The 18,750-nt window shown below is 36.9% G+C and overlaps 3 protein-coding genes across 11 annotated transcripts; 1 reads left to right on the plus strand and 2 right to left on the minus strand.

The window, feature by feature from the left end:
- The first annotated feature begins 3,458 nt into the window (after positions 1 to 3,458).
- Positions 3,459 to 5,533, plus strand: LOC136776385 (afadin- and alpha-actinin-binding protein-like). Of its 3 annotated transcripts, none has more exons than XM_066731868.1 (6): positions 3,459 to 3,664; positions 3,823 to 4,027; positions 4,099 to 4,296; positions 4,468 to 4,599; positions 4,665 to 4,776; positions 4,858 to 5,533. In XM_066731868.1, exons 2-6 carry the CDS (start codon positions 3,890 to 3,892, stop codon positions 5,070 to 5,072), a joined length of 795 nt encoding a protein of 264 aa, XP_066587965.1. In that variant the 5' UTR covers positions 3,459 to 3,664; positions 3,823 to 3,889; the 3' UTR covers positions 5,073 to 5,533. The 3 variants fall into 3 exon arrangements, with proteins under 3 accessions (XP_066587965.1, XP_066587964.1, XP_066587963.1); XM_066731867.1 differs by having other exon boundaries at positions 3,459 to 3,653; positions 4,858 to 5,532; XM_066731866.1 differs by having other exon boundaries at positions 3,461 to 3,742; positions 4,858 to 5,531.
- Positions 5,534 to 5,591: 58 nt separating this feature from the next.
- LOC136776384 (uncharacterized) lies at positions 5,592 to 8,434 on the minus strand. 4 transcript variants are annotated; one of them, XM_066731864.1, is made up of 3 exons: positions 7,884 to 8,434; positions 6,576 to 6,733; positions 5,592 to 6,482 (listed from the first exon to the last, which is right to left on the minus strand). In XM_066731864.1, the coding sequence occupies exons 2-3, from the start codon at positions 6,711 to 6,713 to the stop codon at positions 5,619 to 5,621; spliced, it is 1,002 nt and encodes a 333-aa protein (XP_066587961.1). In that variant the 5' UTR covers positions 6,714 to 6,733; positions 7,884 to 8,434; the 3' UTR covers positions 5,592 to 5,618. The 4 variants fall into 4 exon arrangements, with proteins under 4 accessions (XP_066587961.1, XP_066587960.1, XP_066587959.1 ...); XM_066731863.1 differs by having other exon boundaries at positions 6,576 to 7,129; positions 7,269 to 8,434; XM_066731862.1 differs by having other exon boundaries at positions 6,858 to 8,434.
- LOC136776379 (uncharacterized) lies at positions 8,427 to 17,441 on the minus strand. Of its 4 annotated transcripts, none has more exons than XM_066731849.1 (9): positions 16,684 to 17,271; positions 11,926 to 13,268; positions 11,418 to 11,720; positions 10,302 to 11,284; positions 9,931 to 10,098; positions 9,588 to 9,828; positions 9,368 to 9,494; positions 9,097 to 9,278; positions 8,427 to 8,974 (listed from the first exon to the last, which is right to left on the minus strand). In XM_066731849.1, the coding sequence occupies exons 2-9, from the start codon at positions 13,141 to 13,143 to the stop codon at positions 8,726 to 8,728; spliced, it is 3,471 nt and encodes a 1,156-aa protein (XP_066587946.1). In that variant the 5' UTR covers positions 13,144 to 13,268; positions 16,684 to 17,271; the 3' UTR covers positions 8,427 to 8,725. The 4 variants fall into 4 exon arrangements, with proteins under 4 accessions (XP_066587946.1, XP_066587947.1, XP_066587948.1 ...); XM_066731850.1 differs by having other exon boundaries at positions 8,427 to 8,971; positions 16,684 to 17,250; XM_066731851.1 differs by having other exon boundaries at positions 8,806 to 8,974; positions 9,083 to 9,278; positions 16,684 to 17,441.
- Between the last annotated feature and the right edge of the window lie 1,309 nt (positions 17,442 to 18,750).

Consider the following 18,750-nt stretch of genomic DNA (forward strand, 5'->3'; position numbering starts at 1 on the left):
TATACAAAATAAAACTAATTATACATATATATGTATATAAGTATTAAAATACAGTATATACTCCTATTCTATCGATTATACCATATCCTATTTTCTTCTTTTAATGTCCGCTGACATTTCGCAAACCCATCTGTATGTGTGTGTGTTAAATTAACTGACTTTTCTTCCAAAGAGATTAATTAATCATCCAATTAAGCGTTGCTAGTACCATTAAGGCTAGAATGCTTCAACACCTCGTAGCTTCGCGGTTGTCAAAAGTTATTAATGTAACTCTATATAAGATATACCTTGTACATGCTACCACAGCAAATTCTGAAACTCCTGTACGCGACATTGGGCAAGATCAATTTTCAATTTAAAAGGTATATATTATACTTATTTTTATTATCTTAAAATATCAAATTTCTCAAATGGATTTTAATTCGTTTCATTTATTTCATACCGACAATTTTAAAGCTTTAAAATTATATGCAGTCTACAAATATAGGCTGTATTTTCCTTTAGCCCTACACCTGACTAAAAAAAAAAAAACAGAAAAAAACGATTCTGTCCTAAAACAACGATCAGATGAAGTTGGATTTAACTCGGCACGACCAGTAAAATAGTAGAGTAAGCTCTTATGACACGTGTCACTAAATAAGCACCATGAGATTAAAAGATCTTTTATTAATAAACACTGTTTTATTCCACTCTCTTCTTTACTTCTATTATACATATATACATATATATATATATATATATATATAACTTGAAGCTTCGGTACAATGGATTTTTCTCAACTATAACGAATTATTATTTTTAAACGATTACAAAATATGTTTTCATAATACAAAAAAGAGACTTGGAATTTTTTATTTAAATTATTTTGGTAAAAGTCGAAGAATTTTAAATAAAATGGGAGGGTGGGAAGAGTGTCTTCCTATTTTGAGTGTGAATAAGAGCGAATGATCGTAAATAGTACAGAGGATCTCGTGGGAGGGATCTTCCGTAAAAGAGAAGGTTCACGTCGTGACCGGTAAATCCGTCTAGTTATGTCAAGTTCACGTGTGCCCGTGCTTTAGCAGAATATCGGCACGTTTTGAAAACAGGGCCCGTCCCTTAAGACACGTCGAATGCATCTGTGCCCATTTGTCAAGAGCCATTATCGGCAAATTTAGAATCCAAGTCACTCTATTCCCTAGAGCTTTCTATTTTGTCAGTTTTCCTAAAGCTTCCTAAACGCTGCATCCCATTTACGTTATTGGTCGTTAATCTTGATGCCAGAAAAACTACAAACAGCTCGAATAATTCTATTAAAAAGCTTTCATTACTTAATCGAATATATAGCAAAGTCAATAATCTATGAAACCTTTTGCGAGAACATTTGTATATATAAATATTTATATAAAATAAAGAGAAAGCATGTGAAATGAATTGATAACTACCAATGGAAATATGAATTGGTCGTTGTAGCAATTTAACTTGAGCTAATTGAAAAAAGTGATCAGAGTGTGGAATGTACAAGGGCCTAATGGTAGCGTCGAGGGACGAGGAGGGGGGGAGAAGGAAGGAAAGCATCAGAGCATCTGCTTTCTTAGTGTGAATTTCCCGCGGTCGCGCGGATCCGAGTCAAATTTCAAAGCGTGTTTCCTCTTCTGTCTTCTCGTTTCATATAATCGTCCGGAAGCTATTGGTCCGGTCCGGCCACCCGCCGCCCGCCACCCGCCACCGTCACGTTGAGACTCCACTCTCGAGAGCATTTTCCAGATGCTCGCTCTCCTAAAGCGTGCGACTGTCCAGTCAAACTCGAACCTTTTTCTCATCCATGTTTCCCACTTGGCATATACTTCACCGCGTCTTCTGCAACAATTATAAGATGACCTTGAGTGACCCAGCACGACCCCATTTTCAAAACATACCTTTCGGACTGTTTCACAACACGAGTAGCACCTTTATTCAACCTTTAGAGAGAAATAAACTCTCTCGATTTGTGCAAACTTATAATATAACTTAAATAAGATTTTTTCCTCTCTTACCGAACTAATATTAGCATTCGAAGAGATGCGAGCCAGTGAACTAATAAAAAAGCCAGGCAGCTAAGGCAGTTTAGCAGTACGGATGTAGGTACTACCGCTGAGCGTTTTTTCACTGGTGGAACATTAAACTGAAATCCGATGTCTTAAATTAAGGCGTTTCCAGTAGTTTTGTAGGCACGGCCGACTAAGTGCCGCATTAACCTAAAGACACGAGTGCGTGTCGGTGTTGGGACTCCAGTCAAGTATTTCAGGGTCCTCGCTCTCTTTGGGAAGGAAATGTATAAAAACACGTGACTTTAGATACCGTGCCCTGAAATATTGCTTCAATTAAACTTAATACCTCGGGATCCTCGTTCTAAAATCTTTCGAGTTCCGGAGCCTAAAAATAAGCATATAAAAATGGATTTTACTTGATTCTGAACGGTGTCATTGCTTAACATTTATGCTTCTCTCATTTGTACTAATTATAATGATATTTACAACGAATGTAAGATAAGTTTGAATTAAAAAAATTTTACAACTTCAACTTTTATACCATTTCGGATAGAGATAGAGAGTAGTGTGTGTGGCAGTGTGGTCGTCTAAAGGGAAACATCTGTTTACTCCCCAAGGTGGTCAGTGTTTCAAAGTCGTTATTAGGAACAATTCCATATATGTTTATATGACAAAGGTTAAAGCTCCAATATCAACACATTTAACTCTCTAAATATCATTCTTTTACAGAGATCGAGTCGTTTGAATGGCGATCAAACCGGAAATCGTTATTACATGTATGTGAGGTTATATACTCGATAAAAATTGATGCCCTACTTTATCTTTTTGCACGCATGAGACCTGTCATTGCCAGCCTATAGTGTCCAATCGGAAAGCTTGAATTAATATATACTATTATTTTTATCAAGAATTCTGCGATGATTCTTATGCACGCATAGAGATGCAGTATTTCTACTCGTACAGTTTTCGATTTGATAGGGTTAACGAGAGACATAATGCGGTTTGTACGGTAGTTTTGCGACCGTCTCAATGGTAAGTGCATAAAACTTAGTAAAAACGAGTACATAAAAATTGATATTGCGTCGATACAGTGAAGCGTTGTCTCACTACATTTGTTTTATACAACATAACGGCAAGTTTGTACGCCACAACCTTAAAGTTAATTGTTGGATTACACATATTGTATTGTATATTCGGTACTTATACTCAAGACCAATTATCCGAGTGATTTTCTAACAAAAAATTGTTAAATTATCGGTTGTATAAGTAGGATTTGAAAAATTAAATATTTCAAAGTGATAAGAATGTTATAAGACTTTCAAAAATATTGAAACTCAAATGAATTGAACTAACACACTGGAATTGTACAGGAAGCGCCATCTTACGTAAGTTTCAGCTAGTATACTTGAATTCTTGAATAGCGTTCGACTTTCGAGTAACCTACTCCGACCTTACCTATGTTTATTTTTGTTACTGTTTGCGCCTTTATTCATTGTCTTTTGTATTCCGGTGAGCAATGTGAGCGTTGTCGAACTTGATTCTTTTCACAGTTTTCAAATACATTCAGTCATTGAGATTTTCAAACAGAAACTGCTTGACTTCTTGTTGTTTTTTATAGATAAATTCGTTATATCAGATGGAAAGGTAACAATCAGGTTTGCGTAAAATTTTTACATAAATAGCGCTAAATATGAAATTTAAACTACTTAGAAAACATTCCTAAGAACAAAGAAGTAAATAATTTTAGTTTTCTCAAATATTTTTCGTGCATTATATTATTTAAATGACGCAAGATGCTTTGAATTTCTTTTAGTATCATCGATTTATCATAAATATAGAATAATCTTGTAAAATAAGACAATTCGGCAAAAGCAAAAGCAATGGCAACGGATGATATTGATTTATCCTCAATAAAAAGAACGAGGAATATATTAGCAATACGTAAAAATTCTGAATTTCAAGGAAATGTATTTTGTACAAATGATAATTGGGAAGAATCCCTACTTACACTTTCTGAGGTATAAATGTATTTAACAGTAACTGTCTTATTTTTCTCTGTCATGAGGTACTCATTGTTTTCATTGTTTAGGAATTGGAATCGTTTGGATTATTACCTATAGTAGGAGATGAAAATGATTTAAAAACAATAGGATTGTTGAAAGAAACTTGTATTGATTTAGTGAATGCTTTCTGGAAATTTATTTTTAAGCATAGGATGCTAATGAAAAGTCATGATCAGCTTAATGATGTACATTTCAAAACTGCTAATGATAACAACAATCTTAAAGTAAGTAATATTTATATACAAATAAAATTATTATCAGTAACAGTCTATTATGTTATGACATGCTGCATTTAAAGGATTTATAGTAGTAAGCAATAATTAATATGAATTTTGTTTGAATAAAAATACCAATCTATATAAAAATAAAATTAGAATCAATCTTGCTTTTCCTAGAACCAAGTAAAAAGATTAAAAGATGATATCAAGAAAAAAGATGATTTATTGGTACAAGCGAAAGAAGGAGAAAGGAGGCTCAAGGTACAATATGAAAATACGTCCCGTGACTTGAAACGAGAGAGAGATGAGGTATAATTTACTACAGGCATATTGTTTAAGAACATGTAATATTTTTCAGTCTTTTTCTTCTAAAGGTACTTAAGTTGAGAAAACAATTACAATCTAAAGATAGCCAGCACCAGCATGAGATGAGAAGGGTAACTCAAAGTGGCCAGAAGTTACAGGAACAGTTGCAAAAGTCTATTGGTTAGCAATTTTTAAAACATAAATTTTAACATTTCAAGATGCAATACTTTAAAAGCATAATTTTTCAATTATATGCTTTAGGAACTTATGTACCAAAGGATCAGGTAGTACAAAATTTGCAAACAGAATACAAAAAAGAAAAGTCTGCTTACAAGAAAATCATTCAACGTCTAGAGGATAATAACAGACAAATGTTAGAAGAAATTAATGAATTGAAAGAAAGTTTAGCTTTACATCGCCAGGGTATAGATTTACAAATCGAAGCTTCTGGAATTTGGACTGAAGCAGGTTACTAGCTCCTGTCTTATATAACTTTGAAAATTTATTGGTGCTAGTCTTAGCCAATAATAACATATTAATCAATAGAATATATATTTATACAACAACTTCATTGTGTAATTTAAAATGATTAATGGAGAATTGTGTGTGACGATACTTAATATAAGAGCTAGTGAGCTGTTGGTGAATGATGTATAAATTAGATATAAAATAAGTTACTCTTTCAACTGTTTTATTTGTAATACGTGAAAGATTTTATATTATATATATAATTAAGTTTTTAAATGAGAAGTAATATTTATAAGACATGTGCAGCATTAACAAAGCTTTTACAATAGAATGTTAGTACACATGTAATATTTTTAGATCTTAAAGAGCTTGAACTAGTGAAACATTTAAATGTGTATTTGTGATAATTAAATTATTGAATAATTTTACTAGTGATATAAAGGAAAATTTGTTATATAAGTGCGGTGAAAAATATAGATTGTGTAAAATTAACGCCAATGTTGAGTTTTTATTGGTCCAATATTACAACCAGTATTAAATAATCAAAATATTACTTATAAAAATAAAAATACAAGTAATGCTGACAAGATACTTTGTATAACATAATGAAATTGCAACATATATGGATCTTGACCACTGCTCTTTTGACATTTGCAATTACCAGCAATACATACAGTATTATTAATGTTTAAATATATCTCATTTAAAGAACTTGAACGTTTAGAAAATGTATAAACGATTTCAGTTGGTAATTTATTGTTAAAGCTGGTAATTTTGCTAGAAGAAAGTCTCAATGAGCTTTTCCCATCTGCACATATGTTTGATATCGTAATATTATCGCTCGCAACAAGATTCATACTGACGTTAGAAAAAATATTATTTTCAATATATGCATCGTTAGCTTCTATCGACATTTGGCCTGGCTCTGGCACGGTGAAAACAGAATTAATAATTTCAACCTTTGCGAAGTAAGCAAAATTTATAGGCATTTCAACTCTATTAAATTGGGTATCTACTACCCTCAATAATTGACCTTTTTCAGCAAGCTGCATGCCACTATAATTATTGATTGTTACATTTTTCATTATAAGTTCAGTAACTGCTGTATCTGTAAATTGTTCCTCAAATCTATCAATAAATGTGTCGACAATTTCAAATGATTGAATTTTAGCTACATTAATGAATTTGTCATGTGTAATAAGAGGAATATGTCTTACACCGGCAAATTTTATATTTTTCACATGTTTGGAAGTTAAAATGAGCTCAAAAATTAATTCTTTACTTATATTCTGTACTGTGATCTCCTCAATTTGATTGGCTTCTGTTAAAGTTGAGAAATGTAAATCAGCAGTTGAACAAGAGGAAACGGTCAAACTCGTTACGTTTTCATAATTGAAATTGGTTGGCAGTTGGAATATCTGAAAAATTATTTATATATATTTATTAACATTCAGGTATTTGTATAACTATACTTGCAAATAATTACTGATTTAACAGCAATGGAATATTACCTCGTTTCGGCTGCAGCTACACTTAATATGAGTTCCATTAAAAATTTGACATTCATCACTAATATTAATATAACACTTTATTGGGTTGAGCACCAGTATTAAAAGAAAGCTAGTTGTTAATTTCGAACGACTATTCATCGTGGTGATCCTGATGAAATCTGTTGTACCAAATTAATATGAGACAGTTAAAAGTTGGTAGCTTCTAGCTCCTTTTTTAGCTAGGCTTGAAACAATAGTAACGGAAAACTGAGTATGAAATTTAAAGTTGCTGTATATAATTACGTTATCACTCGTTTATTTAAATATTTTAAAGCAAGAGCTCTTTATTTTTACATCCAAATTGTATTAGCTATGCAATTAATATTTTCTTTTAATCCTTTGTTATAAATTTTGTCCTTGATAAATTCAAGTCCTACGAGAATATAACAAAATAATTGTAACTTTTCATCAGCATCTGAGAGATAGTACAGAATTGCGGAGCAGCGATAAAAACAAATGTTGACTTTCTTAATGTAGCAAAATACATGAAAGATGAAGGAACGTGACTATTAGACCTATTTAAAATTTAATTTATTATCAACATAAACATTTTTTACTGGAGTCTGTTTGATTATATAATAGTTTAGTTAATTTATAATTGCCATTTCATCTCTCTAAGTTGGATCGCCATCAGCGCGACATTGCTGTACATACCTCTCTCTAGTATTGTAAAATTTAACTTCCTTCTTTTTCACCGTGTAAAATAGTTTTTCAAATTCCAACTAAGATGTTTCCTCAGTGCCGTTAATCACTCATCAATCGATAACAGTTTTAACTTTGAATTAAATAAATAATGCCTAAAAAAACTTTTTGCACTACCGTCTACTCCAACTTGTTTCTAGCGTTACATTATTTACTCTGGAGCTTTGTTACATTGTACGTAGAACAAGTAGTTTGATAATCACAAGAGCAAACGTATCGAATGAAGCCCAAAATTATGATGGACACTTCTTTCACGCCGCTCTTTATGGTGAGTGACAAGTTCGGTGCACTTTACTAGGTATATTAAGCAGTTTCGGAAATCAACGATTTATTTTCATTACAAACCGATTTTATTTGCTTTTAAGCGAAAGCTTTGAGCAAAACTAATAAGTATGTAAATCTTACGTATAGAAGAATCATTGATAAATTTCAGACTGAAGAAGAGAGCTAGAGGAGGAGAGAGAGAGACGTAAAAAACGCGACACACAGAAAAAATTTTTACAGAAAAATGAAAAATCACAATTATTTTATTCTAAAATTAAAAATTATACTTTAATAAAAGCTTACTTCTTGTGCAATTTTGTAGACTCTTTAATTATAAAGAGGAATTCTTTGCATTGAATACCTTTTAAATTATTCCATATCCTCCATGATTTTACAATAACACAGATTAGTTTATAAAGAAATGTACTATCGAGTGTATGTAAAATTCGTTAATCTTTGCCAGAGTAAACTATAGTTTAAATTTAGCAAACGCAAAATACGGTCTTTCTCACAAAGTGTTGTAATCTTTGTGAGAATAGTGTGAGATGACCACAACGGATGTGGCTGTGAATAAGGGGAAATACCAGCAGCATGACTTAATATACATTATGTACGCGCATAATTTATCTATAAAAGATCACAAGTTATATGAAAACTGACATTTATTCATAGGTAGCAATGTTACAAAGTTAAAGAAACTTGCTTTACATATGTGTAGAGTAATAGCATTAGGTCAAACAGGTTTCAAATGTATCGTTAAAATATTTATTATATTATATATCGGCAGAGATTCTATAAAATTGTAAAATGCATTAAATTAAAAATGATGCAATTAATATCCCCCCCCCCCCTCTCCTCCCCGTCATCCATATTTAAGCTTTTTACACTTATAAAATATATAAAGGCGTTGAAATTTGTAGAACCTTTCTAAAATTCTAATCTATTTACACATAAAAATTAATTCACAGCTTCTTAAAAGTAACACGTGTCAATGTGTGGTCTTTAATCGCTAATCATACTATTTTATACTCTCGATGAAACGTTAAAAGATTATTTAAATTTTCAGAAAATAGGGTATTTGTCAAATTACATGTGTTAAATAAAATTCAGTCTTATTGAGATCGTTTTTAAGTTCCAACAACGATTTATAACTTTTTGTAAAAGAGGTTTTTCATCGTTTCCTTTCGCTCTGACGTTACCAATGCCAAAGGGGTCTTTCCCTGACGATTGTGAATATTCGTTTGAGCGCCAGCGTGGAGCAAATGCAAGCATACCTCCTTTTGCTTATCCAAACTAATATTTTTCGATACTGCTGCTGCCATGTGCAGAGGTGTGTTCCCATTGTAATTCGTTGCGTTTACCACGTCCGCGTTAGACTTGGACAGTAATACCTGCTTGATAATGAAAACAATATTGCATAAGTGTTCATACTACAATTAAGCGATAATAGCTACGAGATTAATGAATGAATTCTTTATATACATATATGAAAATATACATACAAAAAACTCCTTACCCTTACAAGTGTAGGATCACAGCTCAATGATACAGCTACGTGAAGGGCAGTGTTTCCACATTTGGTCTCTTTTATTTTAGGATCTGCTCCATTTTCCAGCAGAAGCCTTACAGTACTTATGGATTTTATGCTTTTAACCACTGGATCATGGGTTTCAACCGCAACATGGAGAGCAGTCCTCCCTTTAAAAATAATGAAATTGTCCATTTCAATATTACCAGCCATTATACGTACATCAACAACAAAATGTTCCCTTTGCTTTTAAGCTTACCATCGTAATTCCTTTTTGAAAGGTCAAACACTCCATTTCCCTGTTTTGTTTTTAAAGACAAAAGCTCTGCTAAAACTTGGTCGTGAGAGTCACCTTTTGCTGCCAAGGAATGTATTAACGTATCACCCTAAAATTATCAAATGCCTCTTTGATTCACCTATGCTAACTATAATTCTTCGTCACACCTATCTAATTGTTATATCAATCAAATAATCATTACCCGCGTATGATACAGCCTCTGGTTAATATCAATTCCTTTCTGCAACATGGCAGCGGCTAGATAGCCAGTGATATAAGCCATTTGTGGGCAATTGATCGCTGAGAGATATAGAGCATCTTCTCCATGATTATTCGTCATGGATAAGGCTCCATGAATAGTGCCGAGTCTTTCCACCAAAGGTGCTAGATATGCCCTCTTTTTTGCAAGCTCCTCTGCATTGCCTACCAAACACATGAGCATCCTGAAATTGCACATTTAAATGGTTTTACTTCTACTTTAAAACAGTTTCTCTATATATGAATATTGGTCTAAATACTAGGGGGAGAAAAAAAGAAATACTAACGTGTCACCATCAATATCCGGTTTGGCCAATTCTTCCACAGGCTTCCTCAAAAGATCCAGCATAGCTCTCTCCACGTCCTTTGGATGCAGCCCTTCTTTCAATCTTTCACTTGCTGGAACTGAAGGTAAATTCAAAGATGGCCATGGTGTGATAGTCCTCTTTGAGATTCTATGATGTGTAATAAGAGAAATAACTTTAACATCTCACTTCTTATCTCTGTGGATGTTTGTATTCGTTATTAAAACATTGCGTCTTTGGATATAAGCAGATAAAACCAGATTCAAGCAATTACGAAAGAGTGTTCACTCATATATATATATATATATATATATATATATTAATACATTATAGCGATAACGAAAGATTGGTACCTTTTTGGAGAAGAGCGACTGGGTCTGAACGAAGATACCATTTCAGGTATTTGGAACTCGTTAAACTCGGATGGAGAATTGGCGCCACTGGAATTTATCGCATGACTTTGTTCGATAGTCGAAGTCGATTGCCGAGATTCTGCAGATGCGCAATCGTACATAATGTTTTGAGAAGTTTCAAATTGTTGGGCTGGCCAATCACAGGACTCGTTGCACAAGCCGTTATCCCTTTGGCTTGGAATCATCGTACCCTCTTGAAGTTGCTCCAATGGACTTTTGCCAATTGCATTCTTCATGGAACAATTATTGTAAAGCTTGTCCTTTAAATTTGGATTGCTCATAGCCTGTATATAATTTTCGTTGGAACAAGACAGATTGTTTGCTCTTGGTAGCTGAATCGTGTTTTGCGAATTATTTGTAATATCTTTCAATGAATATTCAGGATTATAATTGTTAAGTCGCATCTTATTGAACTCGGATGCGTTATATTCGTTATAATAAATATTATTAAGATTGAGATTGTTGGTTCGGTTGGTGTTTGGAGAGTCACCGTTACCGTCACCGTCACCGTCACCGCCATCGCCATCGTCACCAGGTAAAGCCTCTCCCAGATTGGATTCGAAATGCTCTAGTCCCAAATAGGCGTTCTCGTTATTCATAGGTAACATGTGCGACTTGGGGACCACTTGCATGTCATCGGTAAAATCATTCCTTCTACCCAAATCGCCCAATACGACTTCTTCCACGAGTTCCAATTCGCTACTGTCAATGGGATAAACAGTCTCGCAGCTGTTGATAACCGTTCCTGATGAATTATAATTGATTCTCCAATCCGTAAGAGCGTCAAATTTTTCGCTGAATTGTTCCTCGATTTGTGGATTTAAGCAGTTTTGATAATTCGATGGACTGGGCGTATCGCCATACGACTGATTCGACGACGATGACGAAGATAAGCCTTGGGGCACTCGATATACAGATGGAATCTAAAAGTCATCGAAAAGTGATCGCTCGACGATAGGAACGAGGCTCGCAATTAAAATAGCATTTGGATTATTGTAAACGGACGGCGATAATTTCAATAAGCAATTTTCATGAACAAAGTTTCACGCTAAATACCTGCGGTGAGCCAATTGGACTGCCCGCTGCGTTAGAGTGGGTTATGGGTGATTCGAGATTCATTCCCGAGCCCGGAGACTGAGCACGACTCGAGGAACGGCTGGCCGGTCTCGAAATACCAATATTGCAGCTACTGATCGGTGAATCGCTCCAAGTATCGGCTCTGGTTAACGGAGATGGGACAGAATTGCTACCACTACTCTCCGGCAACATTTGGCCAGCTTGGAATCCCCCTTGCGTTAGGATCTTCAGTAACGAGTCTTCCGGAGAATCATTCACGATTATCGATGGAATTGGCCCAGCCTATGAATTTATCAATACTCTTAAAACACGCTATATGTACAATTATTAAACGGAGAGACCCGCAATTTTGGTCAATCGAGACTCTATCAACGTTTTTCTATCAATTATTCTGCAAAATACGTTATTACAGTTCGATTCGACGATTGAACGAGTGGCACGAATTTTCATTCATGGGAAATATTAATAATCAGTGCAATCCACGTACTCTACTGTCATTGCTGTTTCCATCGAGGCCAGCTCTCTCGCTCGAATCCAGCCAGCCATTTTCTTCGAGTAGTCGATTGGCAGAATCTTGAAAGTCTCCTTCGTTCTCCGCTGCGAAATCTCGAGGGGGCAGGTTGCCGTTGTACGATTTGGACAATCTGTCCAGAGCTGGATTCATCATTTCGCTGTACTTCCTGTCCATGAGAATTTGCTCGGCAGCTTCGTCGAAACTTCGAGGGTTCGAGCGATGCTCGTTCGTTTCCGAGTCAGCCAGCCAATCGACGATAGGCATGTAGGGTTGATTTCTGGGTGTCTGATGGTGCATTCCTGGTCTGATTGGTCCACGTTCGATCAGCTCTCCCTCCTTTTCCTCTTCCTCTCCCATTCCAACTTTAGCACGACATCCACCATCTCGACAGCTCGACCGATACTCCTTGCTTTCAGATAGAGAGAGGAAATTCACGTTGGACGTGTAAGGTTGATTTCTGGGTGTCCGATGGTGCATGCTTGATCCGATCGGTCCACGTTCGATCAATTTTCCCTCATTTTCCTCAGAGCTTACCGATGCATTCTCCTCCTCCGAACAATCACCCTCCTCCACTGCATCTTCGCGATGATTCGCGTTATCCAAACGAGATTCAACTTTATCCTTCCTGTCGTTCGCTTTTGCTGCGCAATTATCATGATCCTCGTTAGAAAAATGCGCAACTCTCTTCGCAGTCGGTGAATTCACATTTTTCCTAATTGCGACAGCTTTTACCGAATTGCCCGTTGGATTTTTATTAACTTCCGGGTCGATCGGGTTAACCTTACACGTTATAGCGTTTTCTTCGCAACAATATGCTTCTTTATTGCGATCAATTTCCTCCTTTATCTTTGACAAAGCAGTGGCGTGGGTCCCTCGATTGCTTTCGTCGTTCCTCGACATCCCATTGTCCCTCTTCTTCCTGCCGAGGTCCAAGCGAAGAAAAGCTTCCTTCTCGAGGATTTTTCTTTCCTCGTCGCAAATAAATCGCAACGACTCGATTTTCTCGATGATGTCGTCGAATTTTTGCAAGTTTACCGTGACGTCTCGAAAATTGCCCATTTCTTGGGTCGATTTGCAATTTTCGCTTGGTATCGTGAAGTGATCTTTGGGGTAGAAGCGATTGGTGGCCTTGGTGCGATTCATCAGAGCAGTTTGGATGCAGACTGGTGAGGTTGCTTCGGTGCTGGCCATCCTTCCACTTGTCGTTTTAAAAAATCCAAGTTGAGAACCTCCACTGATCTTTGTGGATCACCTTGCCTCGTGGATAGTTGAGGTTCTTTCTTCAAGGTCGACCTCCCGACCAATTCATAGACAGTCTAGATGGAAATAAGAAAATATGATAATTAAGGTTACGGTGTCTTTTCAATCTCTCTCTCTCTCTCTCTCTCTCTCTTATACCAAACATGTAATTCTACTTGTTAGCCTAATTTCTAACACCCCAACTCCCTCCCAATATCACATTTAATTTTAACGTTCGACTCGCTCGAAATCTCTCTCGTATACGACTCGAGCAATCAAACAAGTTTTACACATTTTCAGCGAAACATGTGTTCTCTTTATCTGTCGTATAATCAAGACTATTTTTCACCTACAATTAAAGTATTAGACGACAAATAATAGCCTTGTATAATTACTTGTTAAATACACACGGTATATCGCCTGCATCTAAATTCCCTCAAAAGCCTTATCAATGTTTCAGTTTACTCGTTGCTTTCTCAATTTGCGCTACACATATTGTATTAAGTATTCCTCGTTTACCAGCTAAAAGCTTTTTTATCTATCGTAAAACTACTATCACAACGTAAAATCGACCTGTTTGGAATTTTAAATATCTCGCTTTTGTTTAATTTATGATTCCTCGGTACACCTTTTTTAATTATATCCAAATTTAAAAGTCCACGCTACGAAGCGTTAAAGTAGACTCGATATCACGATCGCCTCATTGTAACAATAATTAACGGCTTGGCTGTTCGCGAACGTGAAAATTAGTCTTTATCTATGCCAGAGGCAAATAAATGCTGAATATTGCCACGAAAGTTTGCTATATAAAACTATAAAGTAATATATATCTATATACAGCCCCATGAAAAATGGTGGAAGAAATTTTGCAAAAAACACGTACACGATTTGGTATTCGACCCAAAGCAAGGTGAGTTAAGTTAATCGCGTGTATCGTGCAAGAAGTAGGGATATATATGTGGCCAATCGAGAGGCAGACTATTTTTACAACATTGATATGACAATAATGCAGTAAAGAATAGTTTTTCGGGTCAATGCTTAAAATGCAGTTAGCAGTATTAATAAGAATTGTTTGTCTCTACAGAGTGTTATAGCTGGTTTCGCTTTGGGCTGACTTTCCCAAACACAGGACAGGATTCAGAGTGGAAACTTGAGAACTCAACAGCATCTTCGAACATTTAACACATACAACATTGACTATATATTTTACCAGCCTTAAACTTCAACTTAAACTCTCAAGTTTTAACTGCGTATATCCTCGACATAATATTATTGCTTTATACATTTATAATCATCATACGATAATAATACTGTAAAAAATATTTTTTACCAGCCAGAATGTTCAAAATTTGGTTAGTCTTTGTTTATAACATACTGTGCTCGGAAGACTTTACCTCTCAAATAAAATCCTTTACTATTTCTCTATATTCAACGTACCATTGTATAAAATATCATTTCGTCACCAATATTTCTAAGGATGAAAATGATATAAATGTCATTAGCAATATTAATAAACTCTGTTTTGTCTATAGTATTTAAACTAGTTTCGAAGTTGCTTCTCGAAAGAGGCTCGTTAGTTTTCCAAAAATTTGAGATGTGGCAGTGGTTAAAATGCAGTTAGCAGTATTAATAAGTGTTTTTCTCTCTCTCTCTCTGCAGAGTACGTATTGTAGCTGGTTTCGTGCGGGTGCTTTCCGAAACCTAACCTTATTAGTTTCCGCGGAACGCGCGCATCAGGCAGGAGGCTCCGCCTACTGTTACAGGCCAGAGGCACACGACACGACCAGAATATCACCAAGCCGAGCAAGCAGCAATCTAGCAATCTCGTACGCGGTACGCTTGAAACGCATTGCCGTGATGCGTTGCATATCTCATTGTCAGTGACGCTGCTGGAAAGATCCCAGCGGTTCTTTAATCTTCCAATGTGCACTCAAAACGCCTCCAGCTATATCGCCAGTCGACACCAGGCGTAACTCACGCGCGGCATATCAAAAACACTCATCGTTCTATATCTACTCTCTTGACCCATATCTCACTACCAAATTTTTTTATACGGACAATAAACATTGATCTCGATCTGGCTCTCTTTATATTTAACTCGTACGATCATTCAATTATTTCCTTTCATAGTTTTGTACAAATAAATGTATTTTATTGTGAAATTTATTAAAGTTGTTTCGGACATAAACGATGGAATTTTGTAATTAAAAATTTGTTCGAAACTTCAAGTTTATTCTTTCTCTTATCAATCAAACGTAATATAATGTACAATGATAGATTTGGAATTTTATTATAATATTGTTTTTAAATTTCTTAACTCGACGAAGTTGCAACATAATTTATGTTCCTTACAATATATATACGAGTTTGATACGAAGCTTCTTTTCTAAAATTCAAAAAATTTCAGATTCGCACTGAGACTGGCTCAGCCAATTAATGCACGCGAATCATCGAGGCATAAACTTGTCCAAAAACCGTTAGGTTTTCGGCCAAAGAAATATTAGCTCGTAAACCTTAAACTTATGGAAATTAGCAGCTAGGTCTCGAAGGTTCTTCGAGAAATCCATCCAGCCGCGTAACACGCTCGTGTGCGATCGAAGTCAACACCGAAGTTAGGAAGATTTCCCCGCGCGAAATCTTTGTTTTAGCAACGCGTTTAGATTCTCGTATTTGGTTATTTCGCGGCGTCGATATTTGGAACGGAGGAATATAAAGGAGTGACTCATGATTCGTTACGTGGGAACTGGAGAAGAAACAAATGGGCCAATAAGCTATAAATCAAAGGTCAATCTTCCACATCGCGCTCGCGGTGGCTCCTCGTTCAGCCTCGATCCCAGCACTTGCCATGTGCATGTATTAAATAAGGAACAAAAGAGGGAAAATACTAAGAAATGGAGGTAAACAGAAGCGTGCGTTGGTCGCGTCGAGCGATTAAAAATACCGTGACCGATTCCCCATAATCTTATCTTTGATGAGATTTGTCAGAAATTGCCCGCATCAACGGCCAAGCGTGCACAACCGCGGCATGTACTCTGCACAAGTGCATATATATATATATATATATATATATATACGTATAATTGTTCCTCTCCGCGCGTCCTCGCAACTTTCCACCAACATCACCGGCATGTTTCTCACCGATTTAGGATTAGCTCGTAAATTTGCCGAAAGAAATCTATGATGCAAATTATTATTTCGCAAATGAGCGGGTTAGCGCCGGTCGGTGTGGTGTCGAGACTCGCTTGTTGCTATACATGTGCATACAGTGAGTGGTGAGTGTGTGGTGGCAAACAAGCGAGTGAGAGTAAGAGAGAAAGGGGGGAGATCAGGGAGAATAAAGAAGAGAGAAGGGGCTATATATATACGTCAACTGGAAAACCCAGAAAGGGGAAGAGAGATAGAGAGAGAGAGAGAGAGAGAGAGAGAAAACGCGCGTTAACCAAACACCGAAATGGTCGCGAGAATCGAAATTGATAACGAGATCGGACTTACTGTATAAATTATCACAGCGACCTATTCGACGGCTCATGCTTGTAAAACTCTCACGGTTCAACACTGATACACTCGATCGAGTAATACAAGAATCGATGAAAAACTGTTGCGTGTGTTTGTGTGTGTTTTTTTAGCACTTTGCGAGCTTCGCGAGCGAAGCTTTTGCACTGGACAGAAAAACAATTATTTCCCTCGAGAGAGGAGAATCGTAGATAAATTGCCAACAGTTCTTCCAAATGGCACACTGTAGAAGAAAAAAGCTGGCTCGCGATTGCCAGCGAGCGCGCGGACGAGATTCACTCGCACGACTGTCGAATCGAATGTCGACTGTCGACTGCCGAGCGCGGACTACGCACTACGCAGTCAGTCAGTACAGTATACGGACAGTTTTGAGCTTATGGAAGGCGCGTTTCGTCTCGCGCCAACTTCAATGCAGCACTCGAGCCTCGACGCACTTGGATGGACGCGCGTGGCAGAGGACGGATCCAGCGGAGGAGCAGAGCAGCCACCTAGTTGATCGAATCAACCTGCTGCAGTGCAGTAAACCAGCCAGTCAGACAGTTAAACGTTGAGCCAGCTTGAGACTCCAAGTCGAGTCCGAGGTTTTCAACCAGCCAGCTCGCTGAGTCCGCCTCCTCCTCGCGCTCCTGACTCCCCCTCCCCTATTCCATAGCGACCTCACGATTAAGGGGAGAGGAGAAGGTCCTATCACTCTCTCTCTTTCTCTCTCTCTGCCCCTTCAATCATCGTTCCCTCTTCCACTCAGTCTCCAACTCACGATTCTCTCGTATTTCAGCCTTGCCTCACCTTGCTCTGCTGCCTCCTTATCGACAGGGACGTACCAATTTTGGCACTACTTGTTCTTGCAAAATTACTCCTTTTTTATTTTATTCTATTTTGCGGTAAAGGTGTACGTTACTACACTTTGTTTGTATATAACATACTTGTTAGATATTACTATCTCACAATTTATACGAATAAAATTTCTTGTCAAGGCTGCTGTTATCATTGTGTAATTGGAATTGTCTCTCTGAATTGTTACAGTAATAATATTTCGCTCGTTGGGTGAATTTTCCATCGCGCGTGTTTAGAGGTTATGGGTTATTTTCGTAGGCATTGTGGCAGAAAAAGTGTCTTTTGTCGAGCATCGCGAGGGGTTTATTTATTTACCGATGCATATGCCATTACTGGCTACTGCTCGGTAAGCGTGTGTGTGTGTATAGTGTGTATGCCGAGCGAAGACGAGGAGCTACGCCACTGTGACTAAATAACACGAAGGAAGGAGGGCGCCTGCGCATGTGCGAGCAGCTACGTCATCAACAGTGCCATTTACAGTTTGTTTTCGTTCGTTGGACGGCTGGCCGCTGGTTGGGGCCTCCCCTCCCTGCACTCCTGGCCTCCCTGGCTTGGGAAACAGTGGATGTGGAAGAGTGTCACGCGTCTTTCGAGATTCCACGCGAGACTTTTCGAAAGGGTATATCGCGATTCGTGGACCACTTTTCGAGAAGGACGTCCAGATTCTCAATGCAACTGCAATTATAAAAATTAAAACAGTCTTGCAATACCGATCGAATGATAATGAAAAATCGCGATAAATCGTTGGAGTAAAATGCCATTGGAACTTTGGAATCATTCATTTTATTCCTTTTCATCGAATAATTATTGTGGTCCGGTCGAGCTGCTATTGGAAACATTATACTTTCTCTTTACGTCGCAGTAACTTTATCGAAACGATTTGACTGTGTTTAAGCTTCTGATTGTATAATGAGATTGATGAGTATATACATAGTTATGCAAACTCAACGGAGCGATTAGAGGATTATATAGTTGAAACGTTATTACTTTATGTAATGCAGCTACTGATTTTTCTTCTGGATACACTTATTGACATCTTAGTGTGTAATGTAACCCTCGATTGATCGACGATCGAATTGGTATAAGGACTCGGAGGGGTATCTATATTAATTGGAGACTCTATGCATCTCTTTTGTTATGCATAAAATCTTGGTTTGTGCAAGAATTTGATTCTTGCTAGGGAAAGGAGAGCTTGTCTCGCTGACGTCAATA

The sequence above is a fragment of the Prorops nasuta genome, unplaced genomic scaffold, assembly GCF_024137725.1.
Source record: "Prorops nasuta isolate Cenicafe-Biocafe unplaced genomic scaffold, Cenicafe_Pnas_1.2 PNAS00009, whole genome shotgun sequence".
NCBI classification, from domain to species: Eukaryota; Metazoa; Arthropoda; class Insecta; order Hymenoptera; family Bethylidae; genus Prorops; species Prorops nasuta.